Source organism: Myxine glutinosa, chromosome 8 (genome assembly GCF_964187855.1).
Source record: "Myxine glutinosa chromosome 8, kmMyxGlut1.1, whole genome shotgun sequence".
In the NCBI taxonomy this organism is placed as follows: Eukaryota; Metazoa; Chordata; class Myxini; order Myxiniformes; family Myxinidae; genus Myxine; species Myxine glutinosa.
The window spans coordinates 130,205,962-130,230,871 of record NC_136268.1 but is presented as its reverse complement, the minus strand read 5'-3'; the positions used below and the strand labels follow the sequence as shown (position 1 = coordinate 130,230,871).

Genomic DNA, 24,910 nt, shown 5'->3' with positions numbered 1-24,910 from the left:
TAATGAGCCTGTAGCGAGATTGATTTCTTCATTTGGAACGCAAATTATATTTGTCGCAAGTTGGAGAACACTGTTCTTTTGTGCAAACATGGATATGATATTGGATAAGTGAGTGCAGACTTCTTCTTTTTTACCTAAGAATAATAGCAAAAGTGCTTAATCACGGGAAGGGAATGCCATAAGGTTCGAGTTTGTGGCACATCAGTGGTGGCCTGGCCATCACCACACCTGGGAAAATCGCTCAAGCTTTCAAAAAACAGGCCATTAAAGGTGATCCAGCTGCCCCTATAACACAGTGCCAGACCGTTGTGTGAATGGCCGGTGAGACGGTAATATGGATGTAATGGTGAATGTAAAGCCGAACAGAGAGAACAACGGGGCCAAATGGCCATGGTTACTGGAAGAAGGGGTTACACGTTCCAGATGCTTATTTGGTGCAAAAAGTGGGTAGGTTTGGGGCCCTCAAAGCCATGCGAAGAAGCAGTTCATCTTAGGCACACAACTTTGATTGGTAGGAAGCATTTGACATCGTGAGGTGTTTCAAAAAGGAATAGTTTCACTGATTCTCTGCCCGAAGGAAGTTTCTGTGCTGGCAAAGCAGTCTCATGGCAAGGATTACACTGTGTGGTTTGCCTTTGCTATCCCAGCACTGGCTAGGCCAGGATTTGGGAGTTTCTTTATGGTGCCGGCGATAACTCGGTGTGCTACCTCTTTGCCTTCCACTTAGACAAAAGGACTACACCTATGGGGTAGGCTGTCTTCACTACCAGTACTTACGATCAAATATTGATGCCATTTGACATCTTAGGATGCCTGGTGTTGGCTTAGCGGTTAGGGTGCCGGATTAGGATCTTAGGATCCTGGGTTCGAATCCCGCTTGATCGCTGAATTAACTACCAGGGGGGTTGACTCAACCTATCATGCCTTCTGAGGTCGGCAAATTGAGTACCAGTTCTCACTCATAATTCCCTGTGTGTCGCAAGAGGCGACTAATAGGTTTGGTGGCAGGAAGGGCATCCAGCCATAAAACATTGCTTCAAAAAGGGGACCACGGTGCCCGAAAAAAGACCAACTCCTGCTCTGCAGGGGAAAATGGCCTCTAAAGGTGGTTCTATATTACATCTTAGGCTGTTTTTAGGCATCTTAGGCCTTTTGCATGGCCCTGCCACGACTCCTTAAAGAAGGCAATGCTTATTGTTTAATCACACTAAAATATGCAATTTGGTGTCTGCATCGCAGTCAAAAAATACACACAGATAGACAATCAGTCGCTATTTAACCAATCTCTACCAACCTTGACAGGAGGACTAAGGGTCACACGGTGTAATTTGTAGCAGCTGAATTTGCCCAGTTTGCCCCAAAATCCGTGTTAAGGTGTATATCCGTATTAAGATAACTAATTGTGATGTTTTTCCAAGGCCGCATCTAATAACAAAAGTAATAACAACACTCATGATAATAGCATAATATTAATGTTATTACAAAACAATCTTAGTACTAACTAGACTGGCCACCTACACCTATGGTGTGGCCTATGTTGATCTCGAAAATAGTTGGTGTTTGAATTCAGTTTGCTGATGTATAAATCCTATTCAAATTTCAATCAATCGGATGAAAATTAAGGATTTTAGAAATTTGAAAGAAGTGGTTGACCTTTGGCCTATGTTGACCTTTTGACCTCAAAAATAAATAGGATTCTGTCGGACCACCAACCCTCCCATTTGGTGAAGTTTTGTGAAGATCAGTTTAAAATTGTGACCTGTAGGCAAGTATAAGTGAGTGTACAACCACAAATTCAAACACACACACACACACACACACACACACACACACACACACACACTGGAGTGATCATCATACTTGTTAAAAAACATTTTTGTCAAGTAATAAAAGAAAGGTTGGGGGAGGGGGGGGGGGCTCATGACACTGTTTCTTTGGCATGAGCCTTATGCTTATGGAAGGATAATGCCTCAGACACACACACACACACACACACACACACACACACACACACACACACACACACACACACACATACACACACACACTAATGGAGGGGGATGGATACTTGGAGACTTGGTATGTCTCTGGTCCACCCCCTGAAAACCACCTACGTGTGGAGATAGCAGCCAACAACAGCAACTTGCACGCACGCACACTCATACACACACTCGTGAAATGGATTAGTGGCAGGAAAGCAGTGCAATTAAGATTTATAATACAGTTCATTTCCAAAAGGCAAATTCCATGCCAAGGAAGCTAAAGCAAAACTATGAAAGCATTGCAAGAATTGGTGAATGAGAGAATAGTGAGCTGGGAAATAATGCAAAAAAAAAAAAATTACACATCTGGCTTCGACGAAGGAGAATAGGGCAGATATATCCAAATTGAAATTGAAATAATTGAGTCAAGATCGGATGCAAGACACTACAACAACAACAACAACAACAACAACAACAACAACAACAACAACAACAACAACAACATGCATTTTAAGGCCATTTTCCCTGCAAGAGCGGGGGTTAGCCTTGCGGTCCCCATGACAATCTTCTCCATTTTGCCATATTTTCTGCATCTCCCCTTGTTAATCCCCTTGCCCGCATTTCTTCTTCCACCACCTTTAGCCAAGTCTTTCTCGGTCTTCCCCGTCCTCTACTTCCTTCTACATTCATTTCCATCACTCTTCTCAACCAGTCACTTTCATCCTTCCTCAACACATGACCAAACCATCTCAACCTGTTTCTCTTCACAGCATCCATCACAGGCTCTATTCCCATCATCTTTCGCAATTCATCATTTGTCTTCCTCTCTCTCCACCGAACCATTCGCATTTCCACCCTTTCCAGCCTTTGTTGCTGCTCAACATTCATTACTCATGTCTCGCTCCCATAAATCATAACACTTCTCACACATGCAGCATACACCTTTCCCTTCAGCTTCTACGACACTCCCCTCCTCGTCAGCACGCCACTCAGTTCCCGAAACTTCAGTTCGGATGCAAGACACTGATGGGAATAATAATTGTGAATTGTGCAGATGCATGAATCTGCTCCATGCATTAATTTAGGGGCACAGAGGAAGCAGCCAAATAGATTGGGAAAAACCATATTCGTCTATTGAGTATAAAACTCAGTAGAGCATCCATGATGAACATGATGAATGACTAACCAAACAGTGTAAACATGGACTGCATTTAGCGTGGCAACGCAATGCCGTGGTTTGTAAAAAAAAAAGATTCCACATGAAGTATCTCGCTGTAATCTGAACCAAGAGGTAGAGAGAAGGGACATCACATATAAATGGCCGCCAAGGACCTTGGACATGGCAGCAGAGCAGCCTCAGAACTCCCTCTAAAGTCTAAAGAGACAAGAAAGAGCAATCAGAGATTGCAGATCCTTGTCAGGACATGTTTGTGTGGTGTTTATTACCTGCTGTGTTTGTGTGGTTTATTGACGACGTAGATTTATCTTCCATGCAATTTGGCTACCGAACCACGTGACCGATGGCGTCATCAATTTAATTCTCCTGTACAATTTTTGTGTAGATCATGCTCAAGAAATTTCAAACTGATCGGATCAGGCGTTCTACATCTTATGATGTCATAATGAAGGCACCGATGACATCATCATGATTTTGTGTTGGTCCCCATGGGGAGTACTTGGCAATGAGCCATGTTTAATATTTTTCCATGGAGCGGTTTCAGAGATATAGAGGTGCAAAGTTTTTCGGTTTTTCCAAGATGGCGCCTGTACCACATGACCGATGACATCATACAAACAGACAGACAGACAAACAAACAGACAAACAGAGAAACGTACCTAAATGCAATACCCTCTCCTCTGGCAGGGGTAAAAATTCAGACCCATGTGCTTTTATCACAAAACGATGAAGTGATGCCATAGCTTTTGACTAAAGCGAACACTTCACCTTGAGTTTTCCAGTTGATGTAATAGATTGTGCTCACATTGAGAAACCCCACTGAGAAAAGGTTGGAAAAAGCAACAAAATGCAGGAAAAGAATGAAAAATTGTTGTTTCTTCCTGATTTTTTTTAAAAATCAAAGACTCAATATTTAATTGGTAATCAATTGAAGGAAGATATGTATTTAGTTGCTCACCTTTTCTATCCACAGGGTGTTTAAGATAAAGTGCATGGAGGACGGGATGTGGGAGGCCGGTGGCTGCGAGCCCGTCCGATGCCCCCCTTTACCCGCCGTGCTGCATGGGTCGTATACCTGCACGCGTGACTTCAAGTTTGGCTCGCGCTGCTACGTGGACTGTCCTAGTCACGTGAGTAAGCTGGCAACAAACCTTGCAACTGCGTCAACGTTTGGGAGATTTTCGGTGTATATTGATAAATATGTCGGTGGTGGCTTAGCGGTTAGGGTGCCGGATTGGGATCCGAGGATCCTGGGTTTGAATCCCGGTCGATCGCTGAATTAATGCCAGGGTGGTTGACTCAGCCTGTCATCCTTCTGAGGTCGGCAAATTGAGTACCAGTTCACTGGTAATTCCCTGTGTGTCGCAAAAGGCGACTAACAGGGTTGGCGGCAGGAAGGGCATCCGGCCATAAAACATTGCTTCAAAAAAGGGTACCACGGTGCTCGAAAAAGGCCAACCCCTGCTCTGTGGGGAAAAATGGCCTCCAAAGGTGGTTTTTTTTTTTTTCTACTGATAAACATGTCAATGCTCAATGGTTAGTTGACCTCCAAATTTCGCATTGTCACAATTTGCACAAATGACTGAAAGCAACTATGTCTCTCTCATAGGCAATGACAGTCTGTTGATAAAATACAGAATTCCCCATGCACATCAAAAATATCCGCATGTTGAAGCCCAATATGGACGTACAGAGATGCATCGTCCATGCCTCTACCAGTCGACCTAATGAAGTTGAACTCTACTCCAGACAACTGAACTTATGATGATGCTTTGGTCAGCCGATGTGCTGGTATATTTGGGATTTAGAATGGATAATCCAAGTAAGTGTAACTAATTATGATGACAGACATTTAAGATTTGTGCATTGAAGATTTTACAAGTTGCTAATAAGAGCAATACATGGTGTCCATAAAGTCCTTGTGCAGCCTTGAACTTTTATAGCTTTTGTGTAACACATGATAGAAGCAAACTGTTAATAGTGTATAAAAGCACAATTCATCAAGTATTTACCCCATACAGTTCATACTTTTAGGCTTCAACACAACCACCATACTTCATAATGCATCGTTCAATCTGATTTTACAACTTTTTGAAAACATTCTCCAGTTGCTTTTTTTTTACAATTGTCACAATTTGTATTTATGGGTATTAAAATATAGAGGGTATTACAATTTCCTTTACCTAAGTGTCTCCTACTGTTCGCGATAATGGCTCCTTCGTTCACTGCTGTTATGTCTAAGTGTGTGGCTTATATGGAGCCTCGCACCTCTGAAAACGCCATTACACTTAAAAAGAAGAAGAAGATGAAGAAGATCCTTCCTTCTCCGTATTCAGCGAAGCGATAGGTGGAATTTGAAAATTATACTCAGCTTGGTATTGCTTGGTATTGCTTGGCAATTACAGTTACAAAAAATAATATATTTATATTTTGCCCATAGGGAAAAGCCGTCTAGAACAGTGTTTGTCTGTCCGTATGTATGTATGAAAGGTCTGTCCATACATATGTGTGAAAGTCCCTCACAAACGTAGACCAATCAGAACTGAGGATCTGGTCACATGACAGGGGTGATGTGATGTGATTACGTCTGTGATGTCATTACAGCATACAGCTGACCCCACCCACCGCCATTTTGATTTATATGCTGTTCAGGCCGAACATATCATCGAACCTGTCATATATCACAATTGCCATGCTCTACCTTTACGTTTTTCATTCAGGGTGAGACACAAACAAACCAATTGTTAAAATGACGATCAAATATCGAAAGCATAGGCACTACGAGTCTTCCAACGGCTTCATGCGGGGGTGGGGGGGGGGGGGGGGGAGGAGGGGGTCGATGTGTGGAGTGTAGCACCCACCACCTTGTGCTGTTGGCAATGGGTATTACAATTTCCTTTTTTACCTAGGCAACGGTAAAGTTAAATCACTCTTCGCATGGATAAATTTGTCCTCCCTCCTCTTTCCCTCCTTCACCTCCCTTAATCCCTTCCGCTCCCCCTCCCTCCCATTTCCCTCTTCCCTTCCTTTCCCCCTTCCCCCCCTTCCCCTCATCCTCCCCTCCCTCTCTACCCGACCAGCTCCCACCACCCCCCCCCTCCCCCATCCAGGCAACGCCCAGTAACTTCAGTTCCTTACCGATAAGCTTGAAGAGCGCTCACCAAGTGGTTTAAGCAGTCAAGTTAGCACTCCAACAAAAAAGTTGATAATGAAGGCTGGCTTGCCAAGCAATACCAAGCTGATTGGTAATGGAACATACCCCAGGAGGATGGGTGTAGGAGTTAACTTTCCGAAGTTAACTTTCCTAAGATGAAGGGCCCCCAGCCTGTGCTCCTCAGGCACTATTGTTAATCCGACATGTGTGAACATTATGGGTCCGCATCGCAAGTCTCTCTCAAAATACCACCTATCATTCGCAAATTCCATCCATCGCTTCACTGAATATGGAGAAGGAAGGATCTTCTTAATCGTCTTCTTCTTTTTAAGTGTTATGGCGTTTTCAGAGATGCAAGGCTCCATATACACCACACACTCAGAAATAAAAGCAGTGAACGAAGGAGCCTTTATCGCGAACAGTAGACAACACTTAGGTAAATAATAATGTATTTATATTAATATTTTATCGGCATATATGATGAAAGCAAATCACACAAAAGAAAAAAAGAGACTGCGTACATAATTTCTGAAAAAGGACCACTGTCGACTGTATCACCATGGCTTGCAAAAGCAACTTGGAGAGCTCAGCGATTCCACTGGTTAATTATTTTCATTGCAATCAATGAAGTTACACTTTCTGCACATTCCTTAATCTTTTCTTCTCTCAATATAATTGTCCGAACAATCTAAAAAGTTAAGTTTAATGCTTTTCTTGAATAAATAAACTTTGTTATAAGAATCGGTAATTCCTTAAAATTGTCAGAATTCACTCCAGATTTGACACTTATTTAGTACACGAGATCCGATCCTCAAATCCTCAATAACATTTCGATTATATACTTTAATTATTCCGTGAGAGTAGATAGTGTTTCCATGGCAAGGCTTAATCAAAAGACCCCTGTGACGTGACGTGAATTTGGGCTGACCAAGGTTAAAGCCTTTCATGAAGGTAAGCCTTTAATTATCTTCAAAAGGGTGTTTTAATTTACACAAACACCTGATGTTCATTCATACACTCCTTTGGAGTTTCCCCAAGTATACATGCAAAGTTTGGTGCTGATAGGTTTCGTGGTTTTGGAGTTATGGAGAAGACACACTGACTGATACACTGACACACATTGCCGTTTATTATTATAGATTGAAAATATGTAAGTAAATACATTGGTAAGTAAATAAATAAATGCATGTGTGTCCTGATTGCAAATATGTGAACAATGTAATATGGATCTAAAACCTGCAATAAAGCAACAAGTAAAATAATTTTGTGTGGTCTTTAACACTGATGATAAAACACCAGCTGAGAGTCCTTGTACTTTGCAGAAGCACAGAACGATCGTATGCAAGAAAAATGGACGGTGGAGTGGGAGGCTCAAGATGTGCCCCAGTATCAAAGGGGCTTGCTCTGCTCCAACACCACAACTCATCCTGGACTTTGACTGTCCCAATGGCTATGCGATTGGTTAGTAAATGCTCTTACACCCCAGTCTTTTTTACCCACAAGTCGATGTGAATGGTGAGCAAAATTCCTTTGAGTCCTGCCAGCAAACAAACAAGTGTAAAATTTTGAGTTAAGAATCTACACAGTGGGTTGACTCAGGTTAACTGTAGATCACTGCAGATGCAATCAGAGAAGACTTCATTACTTTGTGCATGCCATTGCTTTGGAATAATGTGCATGCTTTCTTCCTTATATCCAGAAAACTGTGTGTGGATTTAAGCTTGGTGTACATCAAATAATTTAAATGTCCGCAACTGTCTTTGGTCTCTTTATAAAGGAATTGACATCACGTAAAGGTTGACGTAGGATATTCATCTAGTTTCCAGATAGTGTCATGCATTTTTCCCTGTGGTTGATATGTTGATGTTTCCCTGCATGCCAGTCTAGTAGAAATCATGTTTTTGGCTCTGAAACCAGGATTTAGGTGAAACACCTTTTGGCTCCCCCTCATACATGAGCAGGCTGAAAAGACCTGAGTGCCACACAGACGCCATCTAATCTGGAGGTGATGTGTCGGCATAATTCATGTGCATAACGTGAGGGTTTTAGTGTCATGTCACATCTAGGGTCAGTGTGCTGTTGTCGTTATACTATATATATATATATATATATATTATATTATATTATATATATATATATACAGTATACACACTTTATTTATATATATCTTTTCAGGGTGTTTCAAAAAGATTGATACAACTTCAAACGTTTATTTACAAAGAAACATAAACCTCAGGAATGTGAACCAAACATTTCTTGAAAGCTTTTGATATGGTATTTTCTATCACTGATTGCTATTACAGTAAGTCACTGCTTGAGTTAGTGAGAGGCCAAGGTCTGAAATTGGCATTTATGCAAAATCCTTGTAATTTACGTTCTCGATGTGTGCCCCTCATTGTGCTCATGTGCATTGCTCATTGTGTGTGATGTGTTCAGACAGGCATTGATCCTGACTCCAAAGTTCTGTCCAACTTTCCTGTAGGTCTCTGGTGGTTCTGCCCCAGAAAATGTTGTTGTGGTTGTTGATGGCACCGTTCAAGTGGAAATGGGCTTCATCACCGAACCACATCAGGTTGATCCAGTTTGGGTACCGCTCCATCCTGTCACTGAGCCAATTGCACATATCAAGTCTCATTCTCATGTCATCATGACTCAGTTTATGCCTAATAGAGATTATGTATGGGAAAAGCTTCAGTTCCTTCGTGAGGATACGCCAGACTGATGTTGGTTTGATGCCCAGCTCCTGGGAGTGCCAGCGGTGGGACTTCTTGGGACTGTGCACTGGAGAATCCCACATGGCATCGATATTGGCTTGGCTCTTGGTTACTGATGCTGGCCTGCCACAGTTGCCCTTGCTCTGGAGGTGCACTGTACCCTTGTGCTCAAAATGTTTCACAATACGTTGAATGGTATCATTTGTGGGTCCATCATGTGTTCTGAGGTTGCATATCCGGTAGAACCTCCGGCGGGTGTCTACATATGATTTAGTCTCATACCACAGAGCCACCACTTTTGTCTTCTGTTCCACTGTCAAAGGCATAGTTGAGCTTCGGAGCTAGAAATCCCAGGGAACACATACCATGATAACACCACCAAATCCTGAAAAGGAAAACGGTAAAGGTCAAAAAACAAAGAAATGGCAGGAAGTCAAAGTTGTATCAATCTTTTTGATATATATATACACTATATGGCCAAAAGTATGTGGACACCCGAACATCACACCCGTATGTGCTCATCGAACATCTCATTCCAAAATCATGGGCATTAATATGGAGTTGGTCCCCCCCCCCCCCCCCCCCCTTTGCTGCTATAACAGTCTCCACTCTTCTGGGAAGGCTTTCCACAAGATGTTGGAACATTGCTGCGGGGATTATGCTTCCATTCAGCCACAATAGCATTATTGAAGTCGGGCAGTGATGTTTGATGATTAGGCCTGGCTCGCAGTCGGCATTCCAATTCATCCCAAAGGTGTTCGATGGGGTTGAGGTCAGGGCTTTGTCCAGGCCAGTCAAGTTCGTCCATATCGATCTCGACAAACCATTTCTGTATGGACATCACTTTGTGCATGGGGGCATTGTCGTGCTGAAACAGGAAAGGGCCTTCCCCAAACTGTTGCCACAAAGTTGGAAGCACACAATCGTCTAGAATGTCATTTTATGCTGAAGCGTTAAGATTTCCCTTCACTGGAACTAAGGGGCCTAGCCTGAACCTTGAAAAACATCCCCAGACCATTATTTCTCCTCCATCAAACTTTGCAGTTGGCACTATGCATTAGGGCATGTAACGTTCTCCTGGCATCCGCCAAACCCAGATTCGTCTGTTGGACTATCAGATGGTGAAGCGTGATTCATCACTCCAGAGAATGCAATTCCACTGCTCCAGAGTTCAATGGTGGTGAGCTTTACACCACTCCAGCCGACGCTTGGCATTGCGCAACATGATCTTAGGTTTGTGTGCGGCTGCTCGGCCATATAAACCCATTTCATGAAGCTCCCGATGAATATTTGTTGTGTTGATGTTGCTTCCAGAGGCAGTTTGGAACTCCGTAGTGAGTGTTGCAACCGAGTACAGACGATTTTTACGTGCTACGTGCTTCAGCACTCGGCCATTCCCGTTCTGTGAGCTTGTGTGGCCTACTACTTTGCGGCCGAGCTGTTGTTGGTCCTAGACGTTTCCACTTCACAATAACAGCACATACAGTTGACAGGGGCAGCTCTGGCAGGGCAGAAATTTGATGAACTGACTTGTTGGAAAGGTGGCATCCTATGATGGTGCCACGTTGAAAATCACTGAGCTCTCCAGTATGGCCCATTCTACTGCCAATGTTTGTCTATGGAGATTGCATGGCTGTGTGCTTGATTATATATACCTGTCAGCAATGGGTGTGGCTGAAACAGCCGAATCCACTAATTATAAGGGGTGTCTGCATACTTTTGGCAATGTAGTGGATATATATACTTGCACACACACCAATGCACGTTCTCATGAAATCAGACCACTATCCTTGGCACAGGGTCATTAACTACTTAAAGCGAGCCCTTAGAATACCCAACTCAACGCAATGAGAGGGTGTCCCAGGCAGCTTCATTCACTTCAAGTAGTTAAGGGTGAACCGCACAAGATTATCGAGGCCTGGTACTCCATCAACTGACATATATATATATATATATATATATATATATATATATATATATATATATATATATATATATATATATATATATATACATACTTGCATCCTACATTAGCGGCGCTGTGCTTCAAGTTTTCTTGACCTTTGCGGGATGTCCCGCCATTCACACTGTAAACAGCTTTATGTGATATTCCGCCGCCGTTCACAGGTAAACATTGTTTTGCTAGTATGGCAGATAGGTGAAATATTTGGGAGAATTATGCCTTTGATGATACAAGCACGAGAATTGGCACACAGTTAGAATATGCCCTAAGGAAGATATTTGGCTATAGGGCCATCGTAGATTTGTCCTGTGACAACAATGGCGGCCATTTTTCAAAAAAGGACAAATCTGTGATGGCCCTATAGCCCAATATCTTTCTTAGGACATACTCTGACTCTGTGCCAAATGCCATGCTTGTATCATCAAAGGCACAATTCCTGCACCTATCTGCCATACTATGCGGGCTATTCCACAATTCACACTGAACAGCTTTAAGTGATATCCCACTGCCGTTCACACGGGATATTCCACCAGCTGCATAACACATCATCCCTGCAAGTTACTCCACAGAATGAAAACACTCCACAGTATCTATTAGTGCAATTGGCTGTCCCCCTTTCCCCATTGAAACAAATGCATCAAATACATTCACGGATTTACATCGACATTCGCTGATTATCGTCGACATTTGGCGGGATCTCTCTCGCCATTTGCGTAATTTTCATCGACATTCGCTGATTATCGTTGACATTCATGGGATTTGCCTCGCCATTCACGGCTTGTTCCTCGATATTCACGGTTTTCGAGACTCAGGAACCAATCCCCTCTCCTTCCGTTGAAACAATTGCCGGCCATTCGCGGTTTTACAATTCCACAATTCACGACATTTCCCAGGAACATATTCCCGGCTAATATATATATATATATATCGTTACGGTGCTCGGACAGGAATCCCGCCTCCTAAACACAGAATATGTTACGGTCTGGGGTTCGGGTTTACTACGAGGGGGTTAACCTCCCTTCCTCGGCAGGTTGCGAACCAGCAACTACAAACGCAAAATTGGACCGTCGCGCTATAGCTCACCTGTACCATGTGACGGTTTCAATCAGGAAACATACGGTATGTACCCTCCAGCGTACCAAATTATACGGCCGAGTGAAAACCATTGGTAACTGCCGCGGTAATGCTAATTCAGTTCCGGCTGATTATTAACCTGGGCGCGAGCAACGGCGGACCAATGGAAGAAAAGACATTCACGGACAGATAGAAAGGAAACGTTTAGCGATTTGATTTTTTTTACAAATATTTGCAATGTAATTATTTCAATAGGAAAGAAAAACGGGCACAAGCAGGAACTTAGCTTATTCTACGCCTTATTACGATCACTACAAATGAACACCACATGGGCCCAGCACACTTTCACAGGGGAGGGGAGGGGGACGAACAAACGTTGGAAAGCTGTTACTGTTAGCACAAAGGCCACCACCGAGTAGCACGAGCAGGTAATGGTGATCCCAGCATGAACACGAGCAGGTAGTCCCAGCATGAACAAGGGCAGGCGAGGTCATGCACACGTGCACCAAGAAGGAGTCCGGTAGCCAGCAGAGAACAATGAACACGTGCTGAATGAACAAAGTCCAAAGCGAAGAGGAGTGCCAATAAAATGTGTTCAGCCACAAGGTCCAGTGTGACAGAGAGTCATGCAGGCATGTGCTACATCAACAATCCAGGCCCAAGAGTGGAGCACACGTGCTCAGTGGCAAGGTCAACCATGTCCCAGGCCGAAGTGTGTGAAAAACATGCACATATGCAGAGGGAACAAAGTCCAGCAACCAAGAGGGTCGAATCACACGTGTAGAGGCCTGTGAGAGAGTGTGGCCTAGAGCGGATGCACACGTGCAAAGGGTGAGTGAACCTGGCAGAGAGAGAGACAATACAGGCACGTGTTAGGTCCACAATGTCCAAAAACCAAGAGAGTCAATAATGAAGGCACGTGCTAGGTGAACAATCCAGGCCGAATAGTGGAGCACACGTGCTCAGTGGCAATATCGCAATGTCCCAGGCCCAAGAGAGTCAAAAACGAGTTCAGTGAACCCAGCAGAGAGAGACAGGCCCAGCGTCTGCAATAACCTGTTCAATCTCCCTTTGTTGACCCTCGTCGAGGATGGGCGAGATCTTGGAGGTGTCTTGGCTCCCTATTGGTGGAGCCAGTTACTCTGCCCCACAAGCTCCCCCGAAGTGACTCAGGCCCTGATTGGTGGGTTTCTGAGCCTGGACACCATGGTGTGCCTTTGAGCCTGGTGCATTGCCTGGTAAATTATCCCTTATGAGTGGAGGACCTATCTTTCCTTTCCCCAACGCATAGCGACATAATAACCCGAAATAAGGGAAAGGGACTAAGATAATGGTCTGCTATGAAATAACTATTCTAAGGGACCTGTATGGTGGTTGCCATTACTTTTTAGTGGTTTCTTAAAACCACAACAATATATACATACTCACACATTTATACATATTATTACGAGTTTGCCAACCAGGTCATGAGTGGTTTCTTGGACCCACTTCCCAACTTTTGACTCAATGTGGATCAGATTGTGGATATGGTGTCCTTATGGTTGAACTCAACCTATTTTACGTACAGGGACCAGTTTTTCAGACAACTACATGGTTGTGCTATGGGTTTCCCCATCTCACCATTTGTTTCTAATTTGTACATGGAAAAGTTTGAAAGTGTTGTGCTGGAGAATTACAGTGGTTCCAAACCTAAGTTGTGGTTGAGGTATGTAAATGACAAATGACTCACAAAGAAGTGTGAACAGCAAGGCTTCTTTAATTTTATCTGAGCAGTGTGGATGAGAACATCCAGTTCACACAACAACCATATAACAATGATCAGTTAGCCTTTCTTGATTGGAAGGTTCACATGAATGGTGACAGCCAGGTGGATTTTGAGGTTTACAGGAAACCCACACCTACCAACCATTGATCCATAAATTATCGGTCATACACATTCTTTTTGGTTGGGCAGACACTCTTCCAGCCACACACGAAGGGGAATTTTGTGAGAAGGAGAACATCAGGAGCACTCTCAGTAAGTGTGGTTACCCTGGTTGGTATTTTTTGAAAGTGAAAAGCAGGAAGATAAACATCATTCCCGTTGAATAACAACAGGACACGGATCAAGAAAACATGTGACCATTCCGTATGTGGCTGGGCTGTCTGAGAAAGTGAGAAGATCCTTCTCCAAGTTTGGCATTGTTACATCATATAAACCACACAAAATTCTGCCCAGCCAGTTGGTTCATGTTAAGGAGAAGGTCTGGAAGGATAGGAAGCGCAACTTACTGTGGAAACCTATCATGCACCGAGACCTATATAGGAGAAACTCGTAAACTCTTAAGGCCCGTATGAACGAACATCGTCGTCCAGCTCATGAAGAGGCTTTGAACCCTGCTGTATATATGCACTTGAACCTGCATGGTCACAGCTTTGATAACAGTCAATTGGTCATCTTAGACAAAGAAAAAAGTGGTTTGCTCGTGGTGTAAAGGAATCGATTTGGGAAAGAGTTGGATCACCATCTCTCAGCAAAACGGACCTATTGTGATTTAATCCGTCACAGATGTGGGACAAGGCTATTACATCTCTCCCAAGTCATCTGCTATCATCACAGGATGTCTCAATTGGTCAACAGATCAATTCACCCTACCAACGATTGAAGTCACGTGATAATTTTAAAGCTTCTTCTTCACTTAAGTACCTGCCGTGAACAAGGCGAGTGGATTCTCGTTGATACGCCGGCTCTACCAACTTGTAAGTTCAGCTTTTTCAATTATAAACTTTTACTGACATACAGTGCCTTCAGAAAGTATTCACACCCCTTGACTTTTTTCACATTCTCTTGTGCTACGGCCTGAATTTAAAATGGATTAAATTGAGATTTTTTTTGTTTCTGATCTACACATAATACCCCATAATGTCAAAGTGGATTTTTGTTTTAGAAATTTTTACAAAATAATTATAAATTTAATCTAGAAATATCAAATTTACATAAGCATTCAACCTCCTGATTCAATACTTCATAGAAGCACCTTTGGCAGGGATTGCAGCTTTCATTCTTCTTAGGTATGTCTGTATCATCTTTGCACATCTGGATATGGGGTGTTTCTCACTTTCTTCCTTGCAGATTTTCTCAAGCTGTGTTAAGTTTGATGGGGAGTGTCAGTGAATAGCTATCTTGAAGTCTTTCCACAGATTCTCAATGGGATTCAAGTCTGGGCTTTGGCTAGGCCACTCAAGGACTTTCACATCTGGTTCTGAATCCATTCCAGTGTTGCTTTGGCTGTATGCTTAGGGTCATTGTCCTGTTGGAATGTAAATCATCACTGCAGTCTAAGGTCTTTTGCACTCTGAAGCAGGTATTCCTCAAGGATTTGCCTGTATTTGGCTCCATTAATTGTTCCCTCTATCCTTACAAGTCTCCCAGTCCCTGCCGTTGAAAAACATCCCCATAGCATGATGCTGCCACCACCATGCTTCACGGTAGGGATGATGTGGGTGTGGGTGACGGCAGATGGGTGACAAGCAGTGCTTGGTTTCCACCAGACGTATCGCTTAGAATACAGGCCAAAGAGTTCAATTTTTGTCTTTCGACAATTCATCAGACCACATTATCTTTTGCTTAATGTTCTCAGAGTCTTTCACGTGCCTTTTTGCAAACTCCAGGCAATTATATGCCCAGACCATAAAGCCTAGATTTGTGAAATGCTGCAGATACTGTTGTTCTTCCGGCAGGATCTCCCATCTCAGCCAAGGAACTCTGTAGTTCTGCCAGAGTGGTCATTGGGTTCTTGGTCACCTCCTTGACCAAGGTTCTTCTTGCCTGGGTGCTAAGTTTAGTCAGACGGCCAGCTCTAGGAGGAGTCTAGGTAGTTCTATATTCTTTCCATTTCCTAATGGTGGAGCTCACTTTGATGTTGGGAACTTTCAACACACTAGAAATTAAATTGATATATGTGGGAAAATTACATGCCCAAACCAGGAATCGAACCCACGTCTTCTGGTGAAGCGTACCAGTGCTCTAGAAATTGTTGTATACCCTTCCCCAGATCTATTCCTCCTCACAATTCTATCTTGGAGTTCCACGTACAGTTCCTTGGACTTCATGGTAGAGTTTCTCCTATGACATGCACTGTCAACTGTGGGACTCCAATCAAGTTGTAGAGACATCTCAAAGATGATCAAAGGAAATTGGATGCACCTGAGCTTAATTTGGAGTGTCATAGAAAAGGGGTTGAATACTTATTGACTGAAGACATTTCAGCTTTTCGTTTTTAATTATTTTGTAAATATTCCTAAAACAAAAATTCCGCATTGACATTTTGGGGTATTTTGTGTATATCGGTGACAAACAACTTAAATTTAATCTATTTTAAATTCAGGCTGTAACATAACAAAACTAGAAAGAGCAATCAGAGATTGCAGACCCTCGCCAGGACATGTTTTCAGTGGTTTTTAAGGCTTTAGTGTTAAAACAAATATGGCGGCCGAACCCCGTGACTGATGACGTCATGAATATTTTTTTTCTCCACCAATTTATCCCTAGATGACGCTCAAGAAATTTCATCTTGATCGGATGAAGTTTTGTACTTGTTGAATTATGACGTCATAATGGAGGCACCTATGACATCATAATTAACAGATTTTATTCCCCATGGAGAGTTCTTTACAATGAGCAATGTATCAATTTTTTCTATGAAGCACTTTCGGAGATATAGAGGTGCAAAGTTTTTGGTTTTTCCAAGATGGTGCCCATACCACGTGACCAATGACTAAAAATGCTACAGGTAGAGGTGCACCTTTGAAAATTTTCTGTCAATCGGACCAACGGTTGCAGAGAAAATCATATTTATTCTGTGCAGACAAACAAACAGACAAACAGACAAATGAAAATTGGTTAGAGACCGAGGACTTGCTGGAATTTACTTTTTTATCGGCCATTTAGGACAAATATGGCGGCCGAACCACGTGACCGATGACGTCATCATTAACATATTTTATTCCCCATGGAGAGTTCTTTACAGAAGCCGGAATCTTTTCCAGCAAGTAACAAACAGACTCAAATGCAATACCATCTCCTCTGGCAAGGGTAACTAGAATGGCACTCAGTAGAGAGCATACCTCCGCCAGGTGGACAGTTTACGTTTTGTATCCTAGAGTAGACCAGAACATCACAATACAGAATCACATTTAATCAAAATCAACCGTCCACAACTTTTTGAGATATCCTGCTATGTATCATTTTTGGCCCTATCTCCCAATGGTGAAGAATCACTTATAAAATTATACTATCCGGATCCGGATCCGGATCTTCACCAAAATCGAATCTATTTGTCCTTGTAAGACACCCAACCTGTCCACCAAGTTTCGTCCAAATATGTCCATAACGTTTTGAGATATCCTGCTATGTATCATGTTTGGCCCTATCTCCCAATGGTGAAGAATCACTTATAAAATTATACTATCCGGATCCGGATCCGGATCTTCACCAAAATCGAATCTATTTGTCCTCGTTACACACACTACATCTCTGCGAAATTTCGTCCGAATACGTCCACAACTTTTTGAGATATTTTGTTCACAAACAAACGGACAGACAGACAGGGGTGAAAACATAACCTCCATCCACCTTTGGTGGCGGAGGTAATGAGAAAAAGTCAAGGGGTGTGAATACTTTCTGAAGGCACTCTTCATAGATTGATTCCCAAGTGATGGGTTGGTGTTGGTTGGAGAATTTATTTTTTCTCACTTTTTTTTTCCAACCTCAAAAACGGTCCTGTTGGAAGTGCTTTATATAGTAAGACAGAAGATAACAACTAATGCCGGCAGACAGAATGCCCAATTTAACGCCCATCCTAGGGATGGCACCATAAGCGATGTAATGCCCTGCCTGTAAAACACCCTTCCATAGACAGGTCGGAAATCGAACCCATAGCAGACAGCTCAAAGATCAGTGCGTTACCTCATCACCTTCCAGTTGGACAAAGGGACTACACCTGAGTGATATGCTGGCTTCACTACCAGCACTTTAAGATCAAATATTGATGCCATGTGACATTTTAGGCTATTTTTTCATTTGCATGGCTCTGCCAGGGCTCTTTAAAGAGGGGAATGTTTTTTGTTTAATCAAACTAAAATACACAATTTGGTGTCTGTCCGTCTGTCTGTGTGTATTTTGGACTGCGATACATTCGGTTGTTACTTATCCAATCTGTACCAAAATATGTGATAAACCACAAACACGTATGATTACCTTTTTTAATCAGTCGCTACTGCTGTTTAACACTAAACTGAGAGGGAGGAAACCCGATGTTATGGAGGCATTATATAGTTATCACATCCCCCACAGAATAACGGACCTGAGCCTAGATCTACTGTCATCTATATACCTCAGAGGGGAGAGTAACATGATCCTTCCTGTCGCTCCCTGTGGGAGAGGGTGTACAGGTTTAACCCAAAAATCCATTATGATGCAGTGCTAGCAAAGTGTGCTGCATTGTGGAGCATCCATTACTTTGGATGTGCATTGCCATTGGCTATCCCATCTTAATATTATTTAGGTAGCTGAAGGATTCCACTTTGATTCTCCAACTGTAGGCCATTATGTACATATAATGTACCTAAATCCTTCTTTGGGATTAGCTATATAATTATCACTACCCAAAGTAGTTGTGAGTGATGGGTATGGCTCAGGCACAAGCCCGAAATGCCCAGTTATCTCCTCTTGTGTTAAAGTTTCATGTATTTCCTTCTTTTAAGCAATGAGACATTCTTTAATATATCTTGGGCTGTCTTCAAGTGAACAACAAAAAGTGGACACCCTACCAGGAACAAGCTACGTAGCATCTGCCCAGCTGCATTGCCGAGCATTTCACAGGCTCATGGCTGAACATTGCATCTGTACATGCTGCGCGCTTTCTTCAGAACACTACGGTGGAGGTTTGTCTGGGCAATACGCCTGCCAATGTCCTGATTTCCCACAGAGAGCTCACAGCAGCAGAGCTCAGTGTGCCTGAAAAAAGCTCGACAGCGTGGGAAAGATGTGTGTATCCTGCATGTTTATCACTGCATCCAGCAATCTGGAGACTTTTCATCTCTAGATCTACCAAGCCCAGGACCGTGGGCTCGTTGGTTCGGGTTGGAAAGGCAGGGGGGTGGGGGGTGCAGTGTTGCGAAGGAGTGTGTATCATTCCTGCTTCCAGCTGGACCAGGTGTTTGGTCTGTTTCCTTGGCAAAGGGTTGTCCTTGCGGTGATCCCACATGGGAACAAAGAAGCATCGCCACCTGTACATGTAAATCATTGATCTTTGCATCTTTTTCTGGTGGAGGGGATTGACACACCCACACCCACTCCCTACTTATATATTCCTCTTGATTGTCTTACCTATTTTGATCCTCGTGGTTTTGTTTATTGTACACAGCTCCTTTCCTATGGCATTTCCAGGTGCTGCATCACGTCATTGCCGGGCACCGAAGGGGGCTCGGAAATGACGCACGCTGAAAGGGAGTACTCGGGTTTTACTCTGGTTGTTTGTTTTCTTGTTTGCTTTCTTGTTTTCTTTCTTGTTTGTCCGGACGATATCTCAGCCATCATTTGAGCTGGAAAGCTGAAATTTTGGCACAATAGTGAGCAAGTACTTTGTCAAAAATTTATTTTTTGTTTTTTGATTCATCAATTAATTGACTAGTTACTTAATTATTATCGATTAATTAAGTACTTATATATTTCCTTTCTCTTCTGGGAAATATCTGGGGCACCTTTTGACCGAGGAAGCTGATATTTGGACATGCCAATGACCAAGTGATTTGGCTGTAAAGGCTATTTTTGATTTATTGATTAATCAATTAATCGATTAATTATTTAATTATTCGATAAAGGACTAAAAAAATTTTTTTTTTTTAAGTTACAGATTCGGATGAAACGGTGGTTGTTTAGGTATTTTATTAGCCAATTGATTGATTATTTAATTATTTTACGATTATTATTTATTTATTTTCATTATTAATCATTTATTTATTTTCTTTCTCATTTGGGTAATATCTCAGGCACCTTTTGAGCAAGGAAGCTGATATTTGAACACTACAGTGACTAAGTGATTTGGCTGTAAAGGCTATTTTTGATTTATTGATTAATTATTTATTGATTAATCAATAAATAAAAAATTCGATTAATGGCTTATTTAATTAATTTCCAAAAAGTTACAGCGTCGGATGAAGCACTGGTGGTTTAGGTATGCTATTAGCCAATTGATTAAGAAAAAATTTTATGAAAATTATTTATTGATTTTAATTATGGGAGTAATCAATCAATTATTGTACACCTCTCAGTCCAATACAGTTTTTATGAGCTGCATGGCTGCACATTGCTGCATTGCCAAAGGCGCCCCAGCAATGTCGCGTTGGAGGATATTTATTTATTTGACATGGGGGCGGTATACTTTGAATGTATCTGTACTTGTTTTTCCTTTTTCCTGTTCGTTTTTCCTGGCCACATGATCGTCCTACAAGTTTTACCGCGATTGTGTTTGTTGCTGGGATCTGAATGTTGCGTGGTTTGTGCATGGTTTTTGTCATTAGCATCATGTTTTCCCCTTGATTGGAGGCTTTGTGATGAAAGTTTATGCTGCGAGTGAAGGCAAGAGTTCACCTGTTTAACCCCATTTGTACAAATGATGACCTTTCGTGATGTGATTTCAAGTTACCGCAGGGCATCAATGTGTGTGTGTGAATTACATGGACTTTCAATTGAAGACAGTTGCTGGCTCTAGAGCTATGTCAAAGCTCACGCTGAGATGAAGTCTGGCTAATGACTGTGAGCAGATCTGTTTCACAGACAACTGGTAAATAGATAACAATTCTGTCTGGGGCAATGTCTGTATTTAAAGCTGATTTGGCCTGCTGCTGAGTCCTTAAGTCTGAAACACGTGTCCAAGACTAATGTTTAAATTCAGGGATGCACACTTCCCCTCTGGAGATGTTTATATTGAATAAGCTATGGTGGGATTTTATTTATACGATCCAGGTTCATGGAAGAGTGAATATGACAATGGGGCAGTGGAGCCACAGTTGGACAAAGCAAGCAAGGGAAAGGATGGAGAGGAAAAGAGGAAAGACCCTGTGCAGGAAGAACGGTTAGAGTGTTTGCTCCCTGCGGTTTGACCCCAGGTTGAGTCATACCAAAGACTTTCAAAATGGCATGTGCTGCTTCCTTGCTTGATGCTCGACATTTAAAAAGGATAGGACACGGATAAACAACCACTTGTTGGCAACCATTTTGCGGGCTTAATGCACACGATGACCTCCTCCTGCATTGAGATTCCTTGTAAGGGAACATATTTAGGAGAGGAAGGAGGAAAGACACTAACCTGCAAGTAAGAGGGTTGAATTAGGTAGGATGAATGGGGGTAGGAAATATCATGGATAAAGATGGAAGATGGCACCGTCTGCTTGAATCCCCCGGAGTGAAGATTGTGATTTCAGAACATCCTGGAAGTCTCCACAAACAGAATCCACAAAGTTGAAAAAGAGTCGAGTTGGATTATACGTCTGGATTTTGCGAATTTAACGAGGTTGGCCTTAATGGAAAATGTGTGCGTCCTGGTCGAGGTAGGGTGGGTCAGAGGGCTGACACCATATTCAGGCATTATATAGGCATACCCAAAAACCTTGCATTGTAAAGCTCATTTTTGTCTTTATGATGAGACAATTAAGATATAAGCATGTGTCCAGGACTAAAACTCTGCTTTAAACACTGCTCCCTAGGACCAGACCTTCGTTGTCCTCATTCCACCTCCTTCCACCTTCCGCGTCGCCATAATAAAGGCTCAGTATTTCTGACGGTTGGTCTAGCAAATGCATTAACGTGACCATCATCACTGACAGTACGAGCGTAACTGCACATCATGAAATTCAACCTGCTTGGGCACAAAATTGTCATGAGGTTTATGAGCAAAAGCAGATGCAGCACTTGGATGTGAACGATTGTGTGCAGCAGAGGCAGCAATAAAGGTAGAGTAAGGTAGGATCAAGATTGCTGGCCAAGAAAGGTGGAGCAAGATGGCGTCGCACCTCACCTTTGCATATACATTCTCTTATGTCCTTTTGTTCAGTCCTGAACATTTTTCATTTTATATTGCCCACTATGCCATCAGACAGATATCCCTCTGGTGTGGATGTACAGGATACTGAAGATGAAACAAGGACAAAGGAGATTGTACAGGGTGAGGGTGAGGGTTGGGATGGGGATGGGGGGGAGCGGGGGGTGTAATCTTGCTGTACCTTATTTTACTATAAATAAAGATGAAGACCACATCCACTCATCCTCATCCAATCTGCTGACGTCACCATTATCTCTCCTTGAAGGAGACAAAACATAAACTCATGAAAGTAAAATTAACTTTCTTAAACTGTCATGAAGTTTCATTATTTACTTATTGGTCACCAATGATCTGTTAGAATGATGAAAATGAACTGACGGAAACAGGGTGGTCATGGCACTGTCATGCTAATCTGAGCTGGTGCATTAAATTCTCAACAACATAAATTTATAGCATCCAGAGAAATGCGCTGCACTCATTTATCTTGTCAGTGATGAAAAGTGTGTCCTGTTTCTGGCACAGTGCTCCAGCGACCAGCAATGCTTTGTTTATCTTTCTTTCCCCCAAGCATTCAGTTGCTGGAAGCTTTCTATTTTAGGGAGATCAGTATACGCGTGCAACACTCCTATAACTCTTGCATGTGCACTCACAAAAAGCGATGAACAGGAAGTCCAACATGGCAGATGTTACAAAGCACATGACAACTGATGAGAAATAAAGAGCAAATCCTAAGCCACAAGGTGCCACAGATCACACTTGTGTAACAAGACAATAATGCAGGCGAGACTTCCCTTTTCTTTGATGCACAGGGTGGACGCTGGACTCAACGCAATCCATTTTGGAAACCAGATGCGAGACGAGAGCCAGTGACTAGTAGCCCCCCCAATATGAGGTAAAACCAAACAGAGCATGATGAAGATAAATCAAGAGGAAGGCCACTGATGATCAGCCTCCACCAGGCCTCGTGGCCACTTTTTATCCTCCAAGTGAGGCCTCTTGGTCTGACCTCTGTCATCTTCCTCCAGGGCCCCCCAAAAACACAGGGTGATCCCAGCTTGGCTCAATCCTAAAACTCCAAAGAGAAACACTTGTTTATGCTCCTTTTATAAGATGCTTTTTGATCTCTCCAAAGACACACAAGCCCTCCTCTTCCTCCTCATCTCCAAGTCTCTCGTTCTCTTCCTTCATCCTCCAAGCGAGATCTCTCTAGTTCTCTTCTTCTTTCTCCTGAGTCGAGTTCTCTCCTGGCAGTCCTGCCCATAGGGCGGCCCCAATAAAAAATAAATGGACTTTGGCACTTCCGGTCCCAGAGTACACTGCACCACCATGCCTGACACACACTGGCCAGACAGATCGTAATCGCCTTTTGCACATGTGACACATGTGCCTCTCTCATGGGAAATCTTCATCTTGTCCCGCATACAAACATGGTGTTCACTCCCACAAAATTAACGTCTAACCTGTCTATAATTTACATACGCTGCCTCCTCAGCGTCATGTGTAACATACGACTTACTCTGACAGGTCCCTGTTACATGGCAATCTAACCTACTCGAAGCACATGGACCATACTACACTTACCACAGTCTAGCGAAGGATCCCCGTTCCCACCCTTTCCACATAACAATATTGTAATTATAATGCCGGATGCGTTCTTTGATTCAGCTCAGAATGGATCAAATATACAAATTAGATGCATCATCTTTCAAAGTTTTTTTTATTGTCCGGAAAAGGAACCAGCACCACAAAAGCAGATGTGGCATCTTGAGACAGCCAGGTGTCGGTATGAGTGTATATAAGGCGGTTATCTTTGAACACTTTGCCAAGCCATTTTGCCACTGAAGATATACGGGTTGTGCAATGGAGTATTTTACATCCGAGCTGCCCAAGCTAAGCGGCGAGCAAAAGGTGAAGCTTGCAACTCGTTTGTCTTTGGATGGACTCGAACAATCATTTCTGACTCTGGCGACTGGAGCAAGACCAGGTCTGAATAGTCTCCCAGTGGAGTTCTATTAGATTTTCTCGTCTATTGTAGGTCCATTTCTGCTTGCAGTGTTGGAGGAAAGTATAGAATACGCTGAGCTTCCTTTCCGCTGCCACAGAGCAGTGCTGATGCTCTTATTGAAAAAAGGAGATCCGCAGCGCATTACGACTTGGCACCTGTCTCTCTTTTAATCGTTGATTACAAAATTTTGGAAAGGTACAGCATTGATCAACTTGTCTTGAAGAGTTGATACATTGGGAGCATTGCTATTGCATGAAAGGTCGTCAGAAGCATGACAATATTTTCTTGTTTTGGATTAATGTGATTTTTGTAAAAGAGAGAATAAGAAAATGGAATAAGAAAAGAAGAAAATGCCTCCCATGTGTCGTGTGATCATCTTAAAGGTTTATTGTGATAAAAACTTACCATGGGGAGCAGGCCTCCTCTGTTTCTTTCTTACCTGCCTCTCTTTTTTCCAGATTGTGTCCTAACCTCGAAAGACTGCATAGTTAATTCGTCCTATAAAATCTCAACTCCTCTCTTTTGGAAGGCCTCTCTCCTATATTATATAAAGTCTGCAGAAGCTTATTGTGCGTTATCCCTAAGATGATTGTCAGGAAGTGGCTTTCCTTTGCTGCCGGATGAAGCGCCCCTTTCAACCTCAATGGTTGTACTATAGACGTATACCTAAAATAACTGGGGACCTCCAATGGAAGTTACCTCATTGGATATTACCCAAAAATCAGTTGTTGCATATTATTTCTGACTTGATCTCTGATG

The 24,910-nt window shown here is 42.6% G+C and overlaps 1 protein-coding gene across 1 annotated transcript in view; it reads left to right on the top strand.

The window, feature by feature from the left end:
* LOC137433192 (pappalysin-2-like) overlaps window positions 1-24,910 on the top strand; it is a 279,514-nt gene that overhangs the window by 217,714 nt on the left and 36,890 nt on the right. Inside the window, exons 12-13 of the mRNA XM_078783998.1 lie at window positions 4,133-4,289; window positions 7,636-7,774. Of these exons, the coding sequence (XP_078640124.1) occupies window positions 4,133-4,289; window positions 7,636-7,774 (296 nt within the window). The remainder of the gene's footprint in view (window positions 1-4,132; window positions 4,290-7,635; window positions 7,775-24,910) is intronic.